The sequence below is a fragment of the Solea solea genome, chromosome 15 (assembly GCF_958295425.1).
Source record: "Solea solea chromosome 15, fSolSol10.1, whole genome shotgun sequence".
Lineage (NCBI taxonomy): Eukaryota > Metazoa > Chordata > Actinopteri > Pleuronectiformes > Soleidae > Solea > Solea solea.
In genome coordinates, this window is record NC_081148.1 from 17875961 (window position 1) to 17893928 (window position 17968).

The 17968-nt window shown below is 39.5% G+C and overlaps 2 protein-coding genes across 3 annotated transcripts; one reads left to right on the top strand and one right to left on the bottom strand.

The window, feature by feature from the left end:
- Positions 1-5368, bottom strand: fbxo9 (F-box protein 9). The gene is made up of 13 exons (XM_058651407.1): positions 5201-5368; positions 3519-3590; positions 2889-3020; positions 2710-2767; positions 2406-2505; positions 2065-2222; positions 1850-1964; positions 1572-1690; positions 1308-1398; positions 1122-1217; positions 936-1029; positions 515-663; positions 1-430 (listed from the first exon to the last, which is right to left on the bottom strand). The coding sequence occupies exons 1-13, from the start codon at positions 5201-5203 to the stop codon at positions 322-324; spliced, it is 1296 nt and encodes a 431-aa protein (XP_058507390.1). The 5' UTR covers positions 5204-5368; the 3' UTR covers positions 1-321.
- Positions 5369-8283: 2915 nt separating this feature from the next.
- Positions 8284-16826, top strand: LOC131473822 (serine/threonine-protein kinase ICK-like). 2 transcript variants are annotated; one of them, XM_058651396.1, is made up of 14 exons: positions 8284-8511; positions 9383-9632; positions 9725-9779; positions 11190-11311; positions 11392-11471; positions 11572-11704; positions 12360-12531; positions 13075-13242; positions 13548-13994; positions 14619-14827; positions 14954-15096; positions 15272-15388; positions 15494-15601; positions 15685-16826. In XM_058651396.1, exons 2-14 carry the CDS (start codon positions 9532-9534, stop codon positions 15834-15836), a joined length of 2007 nt encoding a protein of 668 aa, XP_058507379.1. In that variant the 5' UTR covers positions 8284-8511; positions 9383-9531; the 3' UTR covers positions 15837-16826. The 2 variants fall into 2 exon arrangements, with proteins under 2 accessions (XP_058507379.1, XP_058507380.1); XM_058651397.1 differs by lacking the exons at positions 8284-8511; positions 9383-9632 and adding an exon at positions 10657-10689 and having other exon boundaries at positions 9726-9779.
- Positions 16827-17968: the final 1142 nt, after the last annotated feature.

The window sequence follows — 17968 nt, forward strand, 5'->3', positions numbered from 1 at the left end:
TTCTTTTCACCAATGTTTATTTAAGGGAGAAAGTGCACCATAACACACAAACATTAATAGCAGAACACTCTTTGCTAAGAACAGGTAGAGATCAGTCGCTAATTATTTTAGCTCTCAGCACATTGCCATCATTTCTGAAATCAGAAAATAACTAATAAATCTATCACACAAACCTGAAATGTGCCATGCTCTGGTGTGGGAAAACATTTGATGTAGCTGCAGCACAAACTTAACAGGGTGACGAGTACATAGTTTATGTAAATGCGGTCGGAACGTTTGCTGTGATCTTCACAGGGATCATGAGCAGGTCTCCATGCTGCGTTACAGTGGCTGCTCAGAGAAAGCAGTGTAACTCTTCACACGTGCAAAGTAGAAGGGCGTGTACATCCTGTTCAGATCAAACGTCGTGACAACCGTTTCGCCAGTCATCCTAAAAATGTAACTTGTGTCAATGCCGAGACAAACAGGCAAATCATTTGACCATTTCCAAAACCACTGGTACATCGTATCTTACTTGTAGTTTATGTGGCAGGAGTGGTGGATCCATGTCAGCTTACTCTGACGCCCCCCAGGGGACACATGTAGTGCCACATGGAAGCTGTGTTCAGCTTCTGGTGCTGGGTTCCGCCTGCAGAACCGACTTCTTTGAATCTCGGCCCCTTTCTGCAGTAGTAGTAGAAAATAAAGACAATAAGACTAGTGCAGCAAATCTTATCTCTTATTTTAAGTTAAGTCTTAATAAGTAAGAGGTTTCTCTTATCACATTCAAGAGCAATGAAGATGTAATGTATAAGCAAGTAAGTAGCAGGATACCACAATGGTCAGCCATCGAGCAGTCGATGACCATAAATAGCCTTTGTCGAGGTGACGTGTACATTTTCTATAAAAGGTAACATTAAAACAAAGAGTATAACAACGCAAGAAGTCGCTCTCACCTCCTCCTTTTTCTTGCAGACAACAGCAAAAACTTTGGTTTGATTGTCGGTCTCCTGTGACAGACGGAAATGACCGAGCAGGACAGGATCCAGTCTGTAAAAAAAATAATATATTTTATGATAGAGACAGAGGGACGTGCCTGTCGCGGCTGTCAAATCCGAGTTTGTGGAAAATAGAGGGTGGACCTGTTGTTTCTCGTACGCAGGCAGGGAACGACTGACTGAGGGTCATCGGGGGTGGTACACATGAGGACGTGGCCGTCAGGGAAGAAGCGGAGGTACCTGTGAAAGCAATGTCAACACTTACTGTAGCTTTGACATCTAGACCACTTGCAATTTAAGAAAAATCATTTAAAATAAAAAGATTTTTACCTGTAGAACTCAACTTGGTGCCAAGGTCTGTAAAATCTATCCAGAGATTGTTCTCCTTGACGAATGTATGATGTCTTGCTGATATAAACACCTATGGAAATTCAACAGAAAAAAAGCAGAGGCACCACACTTGAAGTCGCAGAGTCACACTATATTTTGAACCTGGATGCAAACTATGACACAGTGCTGATGTGCATGGACAAATCTTATGTGTCATAAGACAGTACATTCTAGTTTAGTAAATGACAAAATACTTTACTTTACCATCAAACCGGACACGAGGCCTTTGCAGAAACATCTCCCTCCAGGATTTGAAGGGTACAGTTTTGATGCAATTCCGTCCCCAGACCCGATAACAAGCTAAACGCCAGATTTCTGGGTCTCTGGAGAGAATTTAAGAGTGAAAACAAAATGATTAAGTCTGAGTGAATCTAAAACCATATACACACACACAACTGACTTTCCATTTATTGTTCAGCCACAATGTGAGATTCTATTTTTTCTGATCCTGATTAAGCTGTTTAAATTAAAGAGGGGCCCACCTTGCACAAATATAGAACCCCCGGCAAACCAAAGACATCTGTTCCAGGGCGCGTATGTCGAGATCATTCGACACAACCCAGCGAAATATGTACATCAGAATTTCTTGCGGCAAGGCTGCATTCACAATAAGACAGGGAAAAAAGACAGACGACCGTTAATTCACGTTTGTAATGACGTAATGTTTGCAATCTAATTGATTAACCTTTTTATTTACCTGAAATGTGAGTCTGAGCCATTTCCAGCTCAGGAATGCAAATCTTTGGAGAGAGGCTTTCCAGATTGAGCTGCTGCTCAAAGTAGGCAAGCAGATCCTCAATCTCGCCATCAACATCACTGTCCCCCATTTCGCCATCAACAAAGCCGTGCTTCATGCTACAAAAATAAAATACATAAATTCTTGAGTTACGAGTTACAAAAATATGTGCTGTCCAAGTCCAAATAAACATTTGCACCAAACCTACGGAGATTCTCGCCCATGAGTTATTGCATTCACAATGTCGAAAGCTGTGTTTTTTTGGTTCAAAACAGGATGTCCAAAAAGAAAAAGCAACTCACTAGCTTTGTCCAGCTCTTTCTGCTTTGGGAGGACGGCTGTAGTTGATTTTGAACTCAATGTCAGGCACAAGCTGCATAGCCAGGCGATAAAACTTTATAGCTGGGGAGGAAAAAAAAAATTATGAAGAAACAATGTGGTTTCTAATAGACATTAATAATTCTCCATTTAGTGTTATGGTGATGGCCTTTGAATTGATTCATTGTTCATTTCTGAAATAATTTCCATCCAAGATAATGAATGCTAGAATGCTGGTTAGAAATGATATTTTAAAAGAATAAGATACAACACACTCTGCAAACATACCCTCATAGACAGCCCCATTCTGCTCTTCCTGAACAGCTCTCAAGAACAGCTCTGTGGCCTGAGGGGAGAAGACTCATTTTAGTATTCGAGTGGGGAATTACATTTTAGTGACAGCACTCAACATCACATACAAGGAGTGAAACTCGTCATGAAAAAAAAAAAATCACATTAAAACGTACTTTCTCCTCCTGAGTAACGTCTTGGTTCCTCTTCAGACCTTTAGCTCGCAGCAGTCGGTCACCTGTTCCATAAGGTCCAGAGCCCGGTTTGAGCTCAGACATCCACTGAGCTCTGAACGCATTGAGCTCCAGCTGCAATTCAATTTAGAAAGTTTTAAGTGCCAAGAAAAAACAACTTCTGAGGGAGACCGGCTAATAGGTCTGCTGATGACTCATTAATCTAAGTTCCCACATTTTTCTTCTCGGAAACTTGATAAAACGCTGCTAAGAAACATTTTCATCCAAATGTTTATTTGACAGTATAGACATCAGCCGCCAGTGGCTGCATTGCTTTATAAAGCTTGGCATCAGCCACAGAAGAATTCACATCACTCAACCACTATTTGTAACCTTGAAAAGTTTGAAATGTTCATAAGCAAACTCTACAAACAGGTTGCTTCAGCATACATTCTCTTAAAACACAACACCCTTTTAAATATTGAGCACAAACAACAAGCAGGAAACAGAATTTAAATGTAAAACATGACAGTGAGAAATATTGCTCTGCTAAGGGTTGAGACACAACTGCAATTGCCACTGACACAATCAATAATGTATTCATCTGAAAAGACATTAGTCAAGACTTCTCACCTGAAGGTTTGGGTCATCCAAACCTTCATCTTCATCCTCTATTGTGCCTCCAATATCCGCGTTTTCGTCAGCCTTCACACAAAACAAGTTTAGTGTTACTTCATACCTTTATGATATGCAGTAAATGAATGAAAAACCCCAAATAATTTCATTGTTACTTTATTGTTGTGGTGTTAGATGTTAGAAATAAAGCAGAAAAGTACAGTAGAATTATACAGTAGATTTTCCATGGACTGTATGCACCTGCTTACTAATAAAGTACATTTTACTATATTTATCAGACTGTTGTAGTTAGAAGTTGCTTGTCAGACTAATGTTTATACATAAAAACATATGTAAGGTTAATTAACTGGCCATATAATTAATGTTAATCATAACTTTCTTGCTATTATATAACAAAATAATTAGTCTATTGCCTGACAAGGGAAATCTGCAGAAATGTATCTGCTGATAATGCATCAATGAAAATGATCAATTACAGGTTATTAGGGCTGCAACTAAGGATTATTTTCATAATCGATTAATCTGTTTATTATTTTCTCGATTAAGTGAGCACTTGTTTGGTCCATACAATGTCGATCAGTGTTTCCCAAACCTGAAAATTATCCTCTCAAATGTCTTGTTTTGTCCACAAACCTGAAATCATTCCGTTTTAATGATTTCTTTGTTATATGGAGCGAAGAAACCAGAAAAGCATTCACATTGAGGAAACACTCAAACAAATTTATTTATGTTTATTTCGGTCATGTCAGTTAGATCACTCATCATCTTAGTGTAGTTCACACAAAACACATAACCGAAAGGGAAAGCAGGAGAAGCAAAAGCTTATCTAGTCCCGCCCCCATTTTGACAAAAACATGTTTTTTTGCATCAGGTAGCACTCAGAAATACAGACTAGCTCTAGACAGTCAATCAGACTCCATGTATGTCTGTACATGTGTGCATAATATTCCGTCGTGAGTGACAGTCTCGACTTGTTGCCTGGCATGTTCAACGTCCCAAAAGTCACAAAATGATCCAATCAATAGAGATCAATTCATCAGGTTAACTATTAACTTGGATGGTGTGATAGACAATTAACCGATTAATAGAATAATCGTTGCAGCCCTACAGCTTACAATACCACATTACATTATATTATTTGAAAATTCGTGTCCACATCTACCAACTGCAAGATTTAATAAGATTAAAGCAAAATTCAACCGTCGGTACATGCAATACAGTTGAAGTTTAGTTTGACTTTTCTACTTTGGGCACTTCAAATTCTCTTACACATTATTTTGGTAAACCTTTAAATGCAGGATTTTAAGGTTCTTGGGGGGTATTTTAATATGTGTGTAATGATAATACCTCTCTCTTTTTTATTATTTAGGGAAATAATATGGTGTACTTCGACAGCCACTGATCATATAATTAAATCGCTAACTGTTCAATACTGTTTTGAAATTCGCATGAAACACTAACTCACTGCAACAGAAAAAGCAACCACAATATAGTAAATCCAGGACACAAAAACAGGTTTGGAAATATCAGAGACAATCCCGGGAGCACACGTCACACTACGCCGTACATTACAGGTTACCACACAGGTGGCGTTAGCTCAATAAGTTAGCCTGCTAACTAGCTCGCGGGCTAACTCGGCCTCTGCGTGAATAACAACCGAAATATGCAAAGTCACCCACCATGACAGCTGGACGCAATGTCTTCCGTTTATTCCCACAAGCCGACAACACGAGCGTTTACAGTTCACGGTCGGAGAAACGGACAACACAGCGAACATATTTACGAGCTCGCAGGAACGCAGCCATCTCGCTGAGTGCCCCGGAGCTTTACAGGAAGTGGAGGCACGAGAGCGGAGGAGCCCTGCGAGGAAAAGCCTAATCTGGAGGGGCCTTTTCTCAGATATAGACTGGCAGAGAACGTGGTTATTACCACACGAATTCACTATTAACTATGAAATTAGGGAAGGACATGAAAGACAAGTCCAAACAATATACAGTGCTAAACATATTTATTAGGCCACAGCAGACCTAAATTAACAGCATTTTATGTTTCTTTAACGGTTAATACACCAGTATGTAGAAGTTATTTAACGGCAATGATATTTTAAAGCTAATGCTAAAATATAAGTATTACTTTTATACATGCATTTTCAAATCTACTGTTTTACAAAAAAAACTTAAAAAAAAAAAATAGTAAAGCACATTATTATTTCTTGATTAAAATGTATTCCTGAACAGAAAAGTGGTTGAATGTTGTGCTGGATTAATGTATGATTTCTCAGAGAAACCTAGTGAGCCGGCTCAAATTTGTGTATGAAAAGGTGAATTCTGTTTATTTGCCAAATAAATTACAAATAAAATGTTTAGTTTTTGAAAGATTTCTAAAATATTTGTAATGTATTTTTAAGCACTGTATATCCAACCAATTTGCACTTGCAAAATAAATTTGTAACAGTGAACCTGAATTTCTGGGCTCGATTAGAGAATTACGTGATAAGCAAACCTGTGACAAATATTAAAATCCAAGGTAGAGATGGTATAATATACTTTGAACATAAGAACTCAAGTTTCACACACACAAATGCAAGTTTTCTGGACTCTTCTGAAATCTGTCAATACGGATAAGAGTACACAACTGTTCATATTGGCACAAATCTCTTCAAAGAAAGAGCCATTCCCCTTAATCACGTACATTTTTATTTTGATATTGCTTGATTGGTTTATTTTACCTTTTGTACATTTATCTTTTGTATTCGTGGCTTATTGACATTGTTGAAATTGGAGTACTTGTCTGTTTCATGTACATGTTCAATTATTTTTCAAAAAAGCTGAAAACTGTTAAACTTTCACCACACTACATTTAGATTAAAATGATAGATTATTTCACTACGCCACCAGTACATATTTATATGATAAATATAGATTATTTCACTACATTTTCACTACACTTAAAGATACTTTCACATACAGATTATTTAATACATTATTACTGCTTTTATTTTATATACATATAGATTATTTCACCACATTATCACCACATTGAGATTATGGAAAGAGGGGGCGTGTCTTACCCGCTTGTCCTTGAAGAGAGGATGTGTCGCTCTGCTTTCAGTCATGATATTATAGTATATCACTGGAATTAGTCTGTAATGGTGATCATTGTAAAGTATCCATTGATTTCTCTTGAAAGGTGCCTTCATGAAGGTTTGCAGTGTAAATGTGTCAAAACTGTCTTCAAACTGTCTTCTTCAGTAGCTGTAGATGACTGGACTTGTTTGAATTGAGCTGAAGAGGCTTCTTCAGTTCTGACTAACTGAAAACAGGTATTTGACCGCTGAGGTTACATTCATACCTGTCTAGAGAGTCGTTAAGTTTGAACACTGCAGGTCTTTTACCTCTACCCTTTCAGGTTGTTGGTCTATTGCTGTATTTTTCTTTGTCAGATGTTCTCCTTTTGGAGTGTTTTTAATGAAGGTTCGAGATCAGAATACAGGAGCTGAAACCTTTTACAGACCACATCAATGACATAGACAAGGACATCAAGTTCACCTGTGAAGATGTCAAAGACACAGAACGCCCTGGCCTTCTTGGATTGTGGTGGGCACATTGGAGGAGACAGAAACCCCAGCAACGAAATATACAGCCGTCATCAGAACCGTGCAGGAGTGTCCTCACTATACATTTCACAGCTCATCTGGACAGGACTCAGCTGTCCACCTACACCTGAAGGACAAGGGAGACTCGTTTGAGGATGAAAATGTCCACATTCTGAAAGAGGAGTGAGGGAAGCCATCTAGAGAAACCACCACTCAGTATCGGAACAATATTAGGCCTCATCTTTCATTCTTAAATTGAAGTACAATGTTTTCTTTTCTTTTTTTTTTTTTACCAATGGTACTAGTCAACAACTAGATATGGATACAAACTGTGAAAGAAGGTTTTTCTTCTTTGTACTATTGTACTACCAGTGAAGTCTTCTTACACTACTGGTGAATATATAGACCTGCTTGGTGCAAATGTGGTCTCTAAGGCACATTATCCACCTTTTGAAGAGAATTTTTACAACATTGTTTGAGAACTATTTTGATCATCAATTTATTGGTGTGTACGGAAGAGGATTGGGGCCACATGTGAAGAAAAAATTGGAAAAAGATTAATTCTGACTCTTTCAGAATCTCAGAAGTCAGGCTGTTTTATTGCTTTATATTAGTTTCCATTTTTTTCACACGTGGCCCTAATCCTCTTTCATTGGTTTGACTGTAGTTCGTTTTTAAAATAAACAAGTTCTTTGATCTCAGTTTCTTTAATGTCCATATTTGTTTTGTATGGAATATGATTACACCACATGAGAAAACTTTTTTTGGGAAACAAAATTTAAAAAATAAAGACCGAATTCTGAGAGTTTTTCTCTAATAAATAAGTTCTTTGATCTCAGCTTCTTTAATGTCAATATTTGCTTCACTGTGACAGTGAAAGGAATATTTTTGTTGACCGGAAGTCAGAGATTGGACTCAAAGAAGACAAATCATAACAAGAGATGACTGATCTTTTTGCATCCACCTTTGCTGTGACATTTGATTTAGGTTGGATATTGTTTGTGAAGGGCTTTAAATCATATTAAATAGATATTAAATAGCTTAATGTGGTTCCATATGTTAAGATGTGTGCATTAACGGGACATCGACACATGACAAACAGTGCAAACGGCGGAGAGGGAGGCAGCAGATGACCATTTTAAATCTCGCGTTGTATCTTTGGAGAGCTGTGATTTGTTATGATGAGACCGCATCAACGCGAGACTACGATGCCTCCCCCTAAAAAAACGGCCTAGGTGAAATTATATTTATGTTGTATGGTGATGCGTGTTGTTGTTTTTAAACGCAGTGGATTAGATAATCTCAACCAGACGAGATTATTATCCACTCAGGTATTTGTTGAGCCTCGTCCACAGATGCTCGTCTTTGTGTGGATGTCGATGTAACGGGAGGAGGGTGAGTGTTTTTCGCTGCTTTTCGTTGCATTTTGGGCTGTTTTTCGTCTAAAACAGCTGGGTTAGCTGTTAGCACAACACCATCACATTGAGCAGCAACTGTACAGTGTTCGTTCACCATTAACTGCAGCACTCGACTCGTTAACCGTTAACTAAACTCCAGTGTAGTATTAGCTAAACCACACGTTCACGTAACTACGTGGATTACATCACAGTCATGGTTATTTAGTGCCAAGTTAGCTTTGACGCTGCAAAGGAACCTCAACTTCAAATACAGCCACAAATTAACGGGGAAAACATGGAAAACAGCGTAAAAATGATGAAGGCCAGTGCTTTGAAAATGCACACTGCTGCCCACTGGTGGAAATGTTTAAAATTCAGACTTCAGACTACTGTATTGTCCATTACATTCACATAAAGTGGGAATTTGTCATAAAAGTGGCATAAGTGGCATAAAAACAATAACACACAAATTTAAAAAAGTATATAAAATAAAATATAAATGCGGGTAGGCGGGTCTACTTGAGGGTAGGGATGGGAATCAGTATTGGTCCGATACTGGTCAAAATTACTGGATCTGATATTGGACAGATAAAAATGTGAAATTCGATACAATCCTATATATCACATGCTTCACTAGACTGTAAAAATGTAAATACAAATCAGCATAAGTCATTTTATCTGAGGACATCTTGAAATAGTGTCCCCATCATATAGTTTGTCTGCAGTATGGACACGTTTAAAATGTGGAATTAAAACGTTATTGCAATTCTCTGTCAATCAAGTTACTGTGTGTGTCATGCCTACTTTGTTGAGGGCATTGGGATTCATACAGCTGTACACAGATAAACATCTTTTTTTTGTCTTCTCAGATAGACGAGGGCAAGTCCATGATACCATGAGTCCTCCAGCTCTGCCTGCGGTCTTCTGCTGTTGTCACAGGAAAATCTGGTTGCATTCAGCAGCAGGAGATGAACACATGGATATTTTCAGCCCATGATGACATGGAAATATAAGCATAATGGATAGATACACCAACATCAGACAGCTTGGGGACGGCACCTACGGCTCCGTGATTCTTGGCCGTAGTCTGGAGTCAGGAGAGCTTGTTGCCATAAAGAAGTGAGTATCTGGAAGTTTGTTATGTGTTTCAGTGGAAACTGCAATAAACCTGATTGTTCTAACATATATTAAAAAGTGGATTTATTCTCTAGAATGAAAAGAAAGTTCTACTCCTGGGAAGAATGCATTAATCTCCGTGAAGTCAAGGTGAGTTCATTATTTTAACATTATTTCACACTTTTGAACACACAAATGCATTATAGAAAAATCAACCCAACACTATTCTTAATAAAAGCTATTCAGAGTTTAATCTTAATTAAATGGAGATCAAATGTTTGTTATGGGCTCATATAACAAAGACACTTAAGTAGGGGTTAGGTAGGGTTAAAAAAAACTTGCCAATTCATATTGATCTTCATTTGAATGGTATGATATTGACAAAACAACATAACATCACTGTTGTCTTGATGAGTAAAAAGGGCATGGAGGCAGACTAAGCATTGCTCACAGCACCCTCTGCTGAATAACTGAATTACTTCAAACTGAATGATCACGTAGGACTGAACTGTAGAGTTGTACTTTGTGATTATTTCAGTAAAAACTACTTTAGGTTAGAATTTTGTATTTTAAGGATGCAACAACTTCGAGATATTTTAATTTTGTACAATTAGCAACATAAGTTCTGTGAAATTCTCTTTGATGACCAAGTGAAATTGGTATGGAAAACTGAAGCATCTCTAAATGAATTGATAGCAAATTGAATAAAATAGAACTTTTGTGAATCACAGTGTTGTAATGTAACATAGCACATTTTATATCAGAAAAGTGATACTTAAGTTCACTAAGTGTCATATACTTTAAGACTTTTACTTTCCTCGTAAAATACTTGTACTTTGGCTCAGGAAATCGTAGCAGTTCCTCAGCCCTAATGTTTAAATGATGTTTCCCGATTGGGTTGATTTTTCTGCATTTTGTGTTGACCAGAGAAGTTAATAATGACGTGATGATTTCTGAATAATTGTAGCCCAGTTGTCAAATATTTCTGTTTGTTTCTTTTCACACTAAAGTCTAAATTTCCTCGCAGCTCAGAGTCACTCACCAGCTGTAACTGTAGAAGGTGATTCTTGTGTGCTGTTGGTTTTGAGCTCTGGTTTCCATCCCAGCCTACACACCCTCTCTCCTTGAGCTTGACTTGTTAGCGCAGTAAAACGTGTAGAACACACTTGTCCTCAGAGTCCTGCTAATTAGATGTTAATTACTGCATGTCACACCTTAAAATCGCAAAATCCCTTTACAGCTTTCTCTCCTTACTAAACCTGTATCATCCCAGTGCATGGGAAGACTCTACATCCATCCTGCTTCCTATTACAGTTTATTTTCTCCCCCCCCCCCTTTTTAAATAACTAAAATCAGCTAAATTTCAGCTTTTACCCCCAAAACAAACACAAGCCATGTTTTAACTAGAGGGTTTTTGTTTTATAGTCCTAAGCTGTGCTTCTCTGAATGTGCTGCAGTGACTTGTGTTTAGAATCCAGCATGTTTAGATTCACTTTTTTTATTTTTTACCTTAATTTTGTTACTCTTACTTACTTTAAATATCGCTCTTGTTTTTTTCAGTCCTTAAAGAAGCTCTGTCATGCAAATGTGATCAAGCTTAAAGAGGTGATTCGTGAAAATGATCACCTGTACTTTATATTCGAGTACATGAAGGAAAATCTATATCAGCTAATGAAAGACAGGTGCGTATATCTGTTGTAATTAAGTCAGCATATTTTGTAAATGCTTTCAAGTTGTTTAACTTCTTCTTTTTTTTTTGCAGAACTCGGTTGTTTCCTGAATCTGCAGTAAGAAATATTATGTTTCAGATATTACAGGGGCTCGCATTCATTCACAAACACGGTACGCACATTTACGTCTGTTAACCATTGCAGGGTTTTAAAGTAATATATTCCTTTGGGTCTGGCAGTTCATGCAGTATGTGTGTTTGTTTGTTTGTCAGGGTTTTTTCACAGGGACATCAAACCCGAGAATCTTCTGTGCATGGGTCCAGAGCTGGTGAAAATAGCAGACTTCGGGCTTGTCCGTGAAATCAGATCTCGACCACCATACACAGACTACGTCTCGACCAGATGGTGAGTCAGTGTAACCCAGTTAGAACAGCATTTATAAATCTAAGCGTGTGTGGACACTGTTTGGCCCCATTTTGCTGGACTGCCTTTGGGTGGAGTACAGCGTTCACTGGGCACGGCACTGTTTTGAAAGCGGCAGTTTCAAGTTGCACCACTGTGTAAAACCGCACGGTATGAAATTTCTGCCCCTCAATCAAAACAATAACGGGAGACCTAGTTTGATGATGTTGGCAAGCAGCGTGGGAATGTGGAAATTGCCTGTGCTTCATTACTGACAAATGCACACAATAAAAAGAAGAAAACAAATACTAGTAGTACCGAAAATGTCCTTCGTCACTCTGATGTTTCATAAGGGGGTTCCTCTGAAAGTTGGTTTAAGCAGACCTGCATCTTTAAGTATAAGAAACCGATGAAGATGAACCATTTATAGAAGATCCAACAGGATATCTTTATAAATGCACGACAAGGAACTTCATCAGGGAGAGATACTAGTGTATTTTGTCAGAAGTGCACCCAACATGTGCAGCATAACACTGCCCCCCAGAGGTCTGCACAGTAAATACAAAAACAAAACATTGTTTTGTATGTGACTTTATTTTGGCCAGGTCATGTATTTGAGTGCATTAAATCCCTAACTCTTTCTGTTTTTTTTGACCAGGTACAGAGCCCCAGAGGTGCTCCTCAGATCCACATCCTACAGCACACCCATAGACCAGTGGGCTGTCGGCTGCATCATGGCAGAGCTTTACACCCTCAAGCCTCTGTTCCCAGGCTCCAGTGAAGTTGACACCATCTTCAAGATTTGCCAGGTTTTGGGTACACCAAAGAAGGTAATATTTATCACATGCCAAACACAGATACAGACATTAAATGCAGCCAATTGAGACTTAAGCTTTGTTGTTTTCATGTCTGTCAAATTATGTTATTGGCATTTGGAATTGAATGATGTAACTGTTAATTGGTTTAACATGCACAATGTGTGTATGTAATGCTCATCACATGTCTTGTATAAACCTGGCATAAAACACCTGTTTCACAGTAGGCATGTTTCAACACGAAATAGTCAGACTAACACAGATTTTACCAGTAATACTAATTAGGGTTCCACCCCAGGTGGTCATGCTATTGTTCAAGTGACACCTAAAACTGTAGAAGGTGAAACGTGTGTCATTTTAAAACCGCCAAAGTCTAAGGGCACCACCAGTTTAGCTGCATTTGGATTGAATGCGTTTCTATGACTGAATCTGAAGTATTGTACCTGTGTCAGACTTCAGCTCTCACTATTTCCTGGTCAACTATTCTGCTACTACTAGTTGTGTCAAAGTTAGACAAAAGCACAGTACATTCAGTGTGTAATATATTTTTCCCTCTAGAATGATTGGGCAGAGGGATTCCAGCTGGCGAGTGCAATGAACTTCCGTTGGCCCCAGTGTGTTCCCAGTAATTTGAAGACGCTGATCCCAAATGCCAGTCCTGAAGCCATCCATTTGATGACAGATCTGCTACAGTGGGATCCTAAGAAAAGACCATCTTCTGCCCAGGTATTGTCTGACCTACATGTGCAGTGTTTCCTATGCTCAGCACTCTAGTATGTAACTTGTAAACTGTTTCTTAGTGTTGCTGTTGTTATATCTTGTGTCACCAACTTGGTTCCAAACAGGTTGGAGCTTGACTGAAAACACAAACAGTTCCAAGAGTAAATTCCGCAGCTACTCTTCAGAGGGATTGTCTTCTTGCCCCTACCTGCCCTTGTGCTGTCACTGTATATACACAAATGCCCCCTCAGTCTGATCCAGGTCTGACACATTGTAAGCTGATGTCATGAGTCCAAATTCTGTCTTCTCAGGCTCTCAGGTACGCTTACTTCCATGTGGGCCAGGCTTTGGGAACTCCTCAGCAGATCTTGGAGCAGGGCCGCCCTCACCCGGCTCCTGTGCCACTGCAGGCCCCTCTGCAGTCTCAACAGACACTGTTGCAGCAGCAGCAGCAGCAGCAGCATCAGCAACAACAGCAGCAGCAGCAACAGCAACAGTCCCTACTGCTGAAGCCTGTGCCTCCCTCTCAGCCTGCACCTCACAACCAACACTGCTCCAGCTCCAGCTCCAGGCCTCTCCAGCAGATCCAGCCCTCACCTGTACCTGCAGCTCTACAGGCTGGAGCATACCAACTGCACACAAAGCTGATGCGACCGCAGCAGCAGCAGCAGCAGAAGCACATCCTCAAGCAGGAACAGCCTGAAGCAGCACCGCGGAGTTATCTCCCTTATATTGTAGACAAGGGTCTCCAGACCAAGGTGTGTGTTTGTTTTTTATGTGTTGTAAACATGTACAGATACAGGTGGGGTTTCCGTCAGCCTGCTTTTCTATGCATTTTGCATTTTTCTACCCTACAAAAAAACAATGGGGGGGGGGGGGGGATATATACTTCTATACTTGTAGCCAGGGCATAAAAATGTTCACATGTCAATATCACATGACTGTAATGTCATGTGATCTATATTTTGCTGCTCTGGAAAAATAGGGAAAACTGTGGATTCGGTGGGTAAGAAGAGACACGTTTGGACTGATGAGAAAACTTTGGACATGTGGCACATGTTACTGCTACAATGAAAAAGGTGAAAGCAGCAATGAAACGTGACCATGTATCAGCAGTCACTGCTGCTCTTTATGCAAGTCATGATTGTCCCTTCTTATCTCATCTGTAGTGACCCTGACTTTTGAGCTACTGTGCAATATTGTCTAAACAGCAGTGGATGGAAACGTACACAAATGTGCATTTTCTTTTACCGAAATTCATCTAAAATTCTAGCTTGTGATCCTGGGGTTTAGAGTGACGCTCTATGTTCTAAGTGATGGTGTGAACATGTTATTGTGCAGGTATTTAACCCATACGTGGCTGATGTCGATTGTACTTTTAGCAAACGAGACAGGAGTCGGAAAATGCCAACCTACTGAGCCATCACCTTAAACCTAAAGGAGGGCGGCGACGATGGGGACATGGCGGCAGTCACCTGAAAGGCGAAGACTGGGATGAGTATGAAGAACCCGATCTGACCTCCATAGGCATTCTGGGAAAACATGATTTCTCCACAGAGAAGTCAAGGCCCTGTGACGATGTGCTGAGCAGGTGAGTTTATGATCTGTCGTTGTGGCAGATTTGAATGCTTCAGTGCATAGAAAGGACCCAGGATCTGAACTTCACATCACCTCACTGTCACTCAAAGCGCTCTGTTTTTTCTTTCTGTTTTTTTAGATACGGAAATGTTCTTGACTTCAGTCGACCCAGTGAAAAGGAAGATGCACCTTTAAACCTGAATAAGAGTACAGCTTATCAAGAGCCATCGAGAACTGCATCTGCTAAACAGCATTATCTGAGACAGTCGAGGCATTTACCTGGTAAGATAAGTGATGAACTATGTGATAGTTCAAAACTCGCCCTTGGGCAGAATCACAAACAAAAAACCAGGGAGCGCAAACGCAAGAGTCCAAACAAGCGAAAATCTGATCATTGCAGACAAAGTGTATTTTCAATCAGATAAAAGACAAATTTCATCATAGCTTTCTCCCACAGGCATTAGCACAAAGAAGAACGTCGCCATGAATACCACTAAATACTTCAGTGGAGGCCATCTTTGGGGCAACAGTAGTATTCCGTTTGGAGGGACTCTGCCCAGCCGAGGTGCTCACGGTAATCCACCAGCTACTGTACATCTCACCCTGAAACTCCACTACAACGTGTCACTGAGCTAGGTTCAAGTCAATGGATCCCTCTGTTTTTTTGTTTTTTTTTTAGGTACAAATGTGATCCCAAGTGTATACGTGCCATCGTTTTACAAAAAAGACATCGGATCTGCAGGTCACAGAGGTCATCAGGGTCCTTCAGTGGAACGAACAGCATCAAGTAAGTGCAGAAATCTCAGCTTTTTCGGTGTCTTTTAGGAAACTTCCAACCACATCTTATATTAATTGCCATTTATTTTTTAGATTATGCAACATGGCGGTCTGGCCGGAGTCAGACAAACACCTCCAGCAACATGCCATTGGCCAATGAGGGCACTCCAGATCTGCTGCCTCGCTTACCAGCGCAGACCATCCATGGGCGAACAGACTGGTCTGCCAAATATGGACACCGCTAGTTGCCTCTGTGGAGCTCTTATCTGTGCACCTGTGGACTGTCTGTAAAAATGGACATAAAGTCTTCCAGTAAAATTAAATTCCAGTATGAAGCTCAAAATGTGGGTACCTATTGGACAGTACTATTTGTCAGTCACTTTTCCTTGAAATTGGAGTATGATTTAAAAGAAAAGTGACATTGCCATCTTTGAAAATTACCTGAAATTAGCAATTGAGACCAATAACCTACTAGGAAAATTTATAAATCCTTTTATATATATCCAGTGAAAAGTCAGCTTATCTTTCTACAAACGTCCTCTGCGTCACTTTTTTACTGGAAATACTTAATCCATTTCTATAAACAGTCTTTTAAATGTGTGCACTGAAAGAGAAATCTGTGTTCCTCAGAACTCTTTTCATCCCCCCCTCCCCCAAAGAGTAGGCCTAGTTGTTTTATAATCTAAAAAATCTGTAACCTACATCTTACACAGCAATAAACCTTTGTTTAATGACGTGTACTATAGATGTCGTGAGTTGTCGTACGGCTAAATTCAAAAACGGCCACGATTTGAGCCCAGATTTGCTCCTGTGTTTTTTTTTCTATTTCTGTCTGTAAATAAATAAACGACTGTCCCGCAGGTCACAGCTGAACCAGTTCACTTCAGATATATTGTTGTTGAATGCTGTTCACCAAACTGTACATGATATGCATATATTATAACTTAAAGAAATCGCCACTGTGACTTGTGTTTGGCTATTTAAGTTGCCTCTGTACAGTTTTTTTACATTCCTGCTGTATTTGTGTGTTTTGTTTTTTTAAATGGTCACCTTGTTTACCATTATCTGTGCATTTTTGTTTTAAATGCAACTCAAGGCAGTTTTGTAACTCCAGTCACATTTTTTGGGCACATTATATACAATTTATTTTGCATTCAACCATGAAATAATCCATGTTTTCGCATTCTATACTCTTGGCCAAATGAAGTCGGATTAAAGGCAGTGATTGAGTTCAACTGATTGGGTATCATATTTTACATGTGTGTCATTTTTACATATCTGCTTATTCGGCCTAAATCCTACCAGCAACAGGATAAGTGCAGGAACCCTGGTGAAGCAGTGCACTCTAAGCTATCTATCTATCCATCCATCCATCATCTACTGCTTTGTCCTCCACCATTTTAAACAGCACATTTGACACTCAAACCAAAGCCACACAATACACCATGTAATGAAACACCAGAAGTAAGCAACTTTAAACCAAAGACTGACAAAGATGATTAACCCATTTTGTGCAAAAATCAAAAACAAACCGTTACAACTTTGCCAATCCTGGTCCAATCTGAACCAAACTTACTAGGATTGATGATAGTCCGGCCCTGAAGCTGCCTGTATAAAAATATTCAATTTTGAAAACTGCGCCCCCAAGTGACGGCAGATAGAATTACACTTACAGTTTTAGATGTTGCTCTAACAGGGATTGTTGTATCCACCTGAAACTTGATATGTGAGACCCCGGACCGTCCTGAACATGTCCGTAAAAGATTACCTCTCCACAGGAAGTAGAAGCCCGAAACGGGAAGTAAAGTCCAAGGTGGGCACACGGACATTCGCAAGTCCTTGAGCTCCAACCTGTTCAGAACTGCTTGCAGTACTAGTTTTTAAATTCCTTTGTTCCATATAACACAAATCATTCAAACCAATTCATTTTGTGGACAAAACAAGACATTTGAGAACATCATTTCCAGGTTTGAGAAACAATGATACCATTTTCTGGTCCAAGGAATCGAAAAATATAATTGACTGGTGAATTGATTATAAACAAAAAAAAATTATAAAAAAAAATAAATCAGCCCCCTTCTCCACAAAAGCGTCATCACACAACCAAAAAGGCGGTCATCTCTTTTTCCTGTCGAATTCATGATGCACTGGATGCTGAGACTGGAAGAATCGTCTCCTCACCCCGCTCTCCATCTTGGGTCACCAGTGTGTGCAGCTTGCAACAAGCCACCGACTTCTTTGTCTACCGCTCCGTTGTCCCCAGTCTGATCTTTACTTTAGGAAACATCTTGTACATCTGTGCCTCACACTTTAGTGTTTAACTGTTGAATATTTTCCTGCACTAATGTGTGCTGCTGGTGTTAGGTACTGCAACACT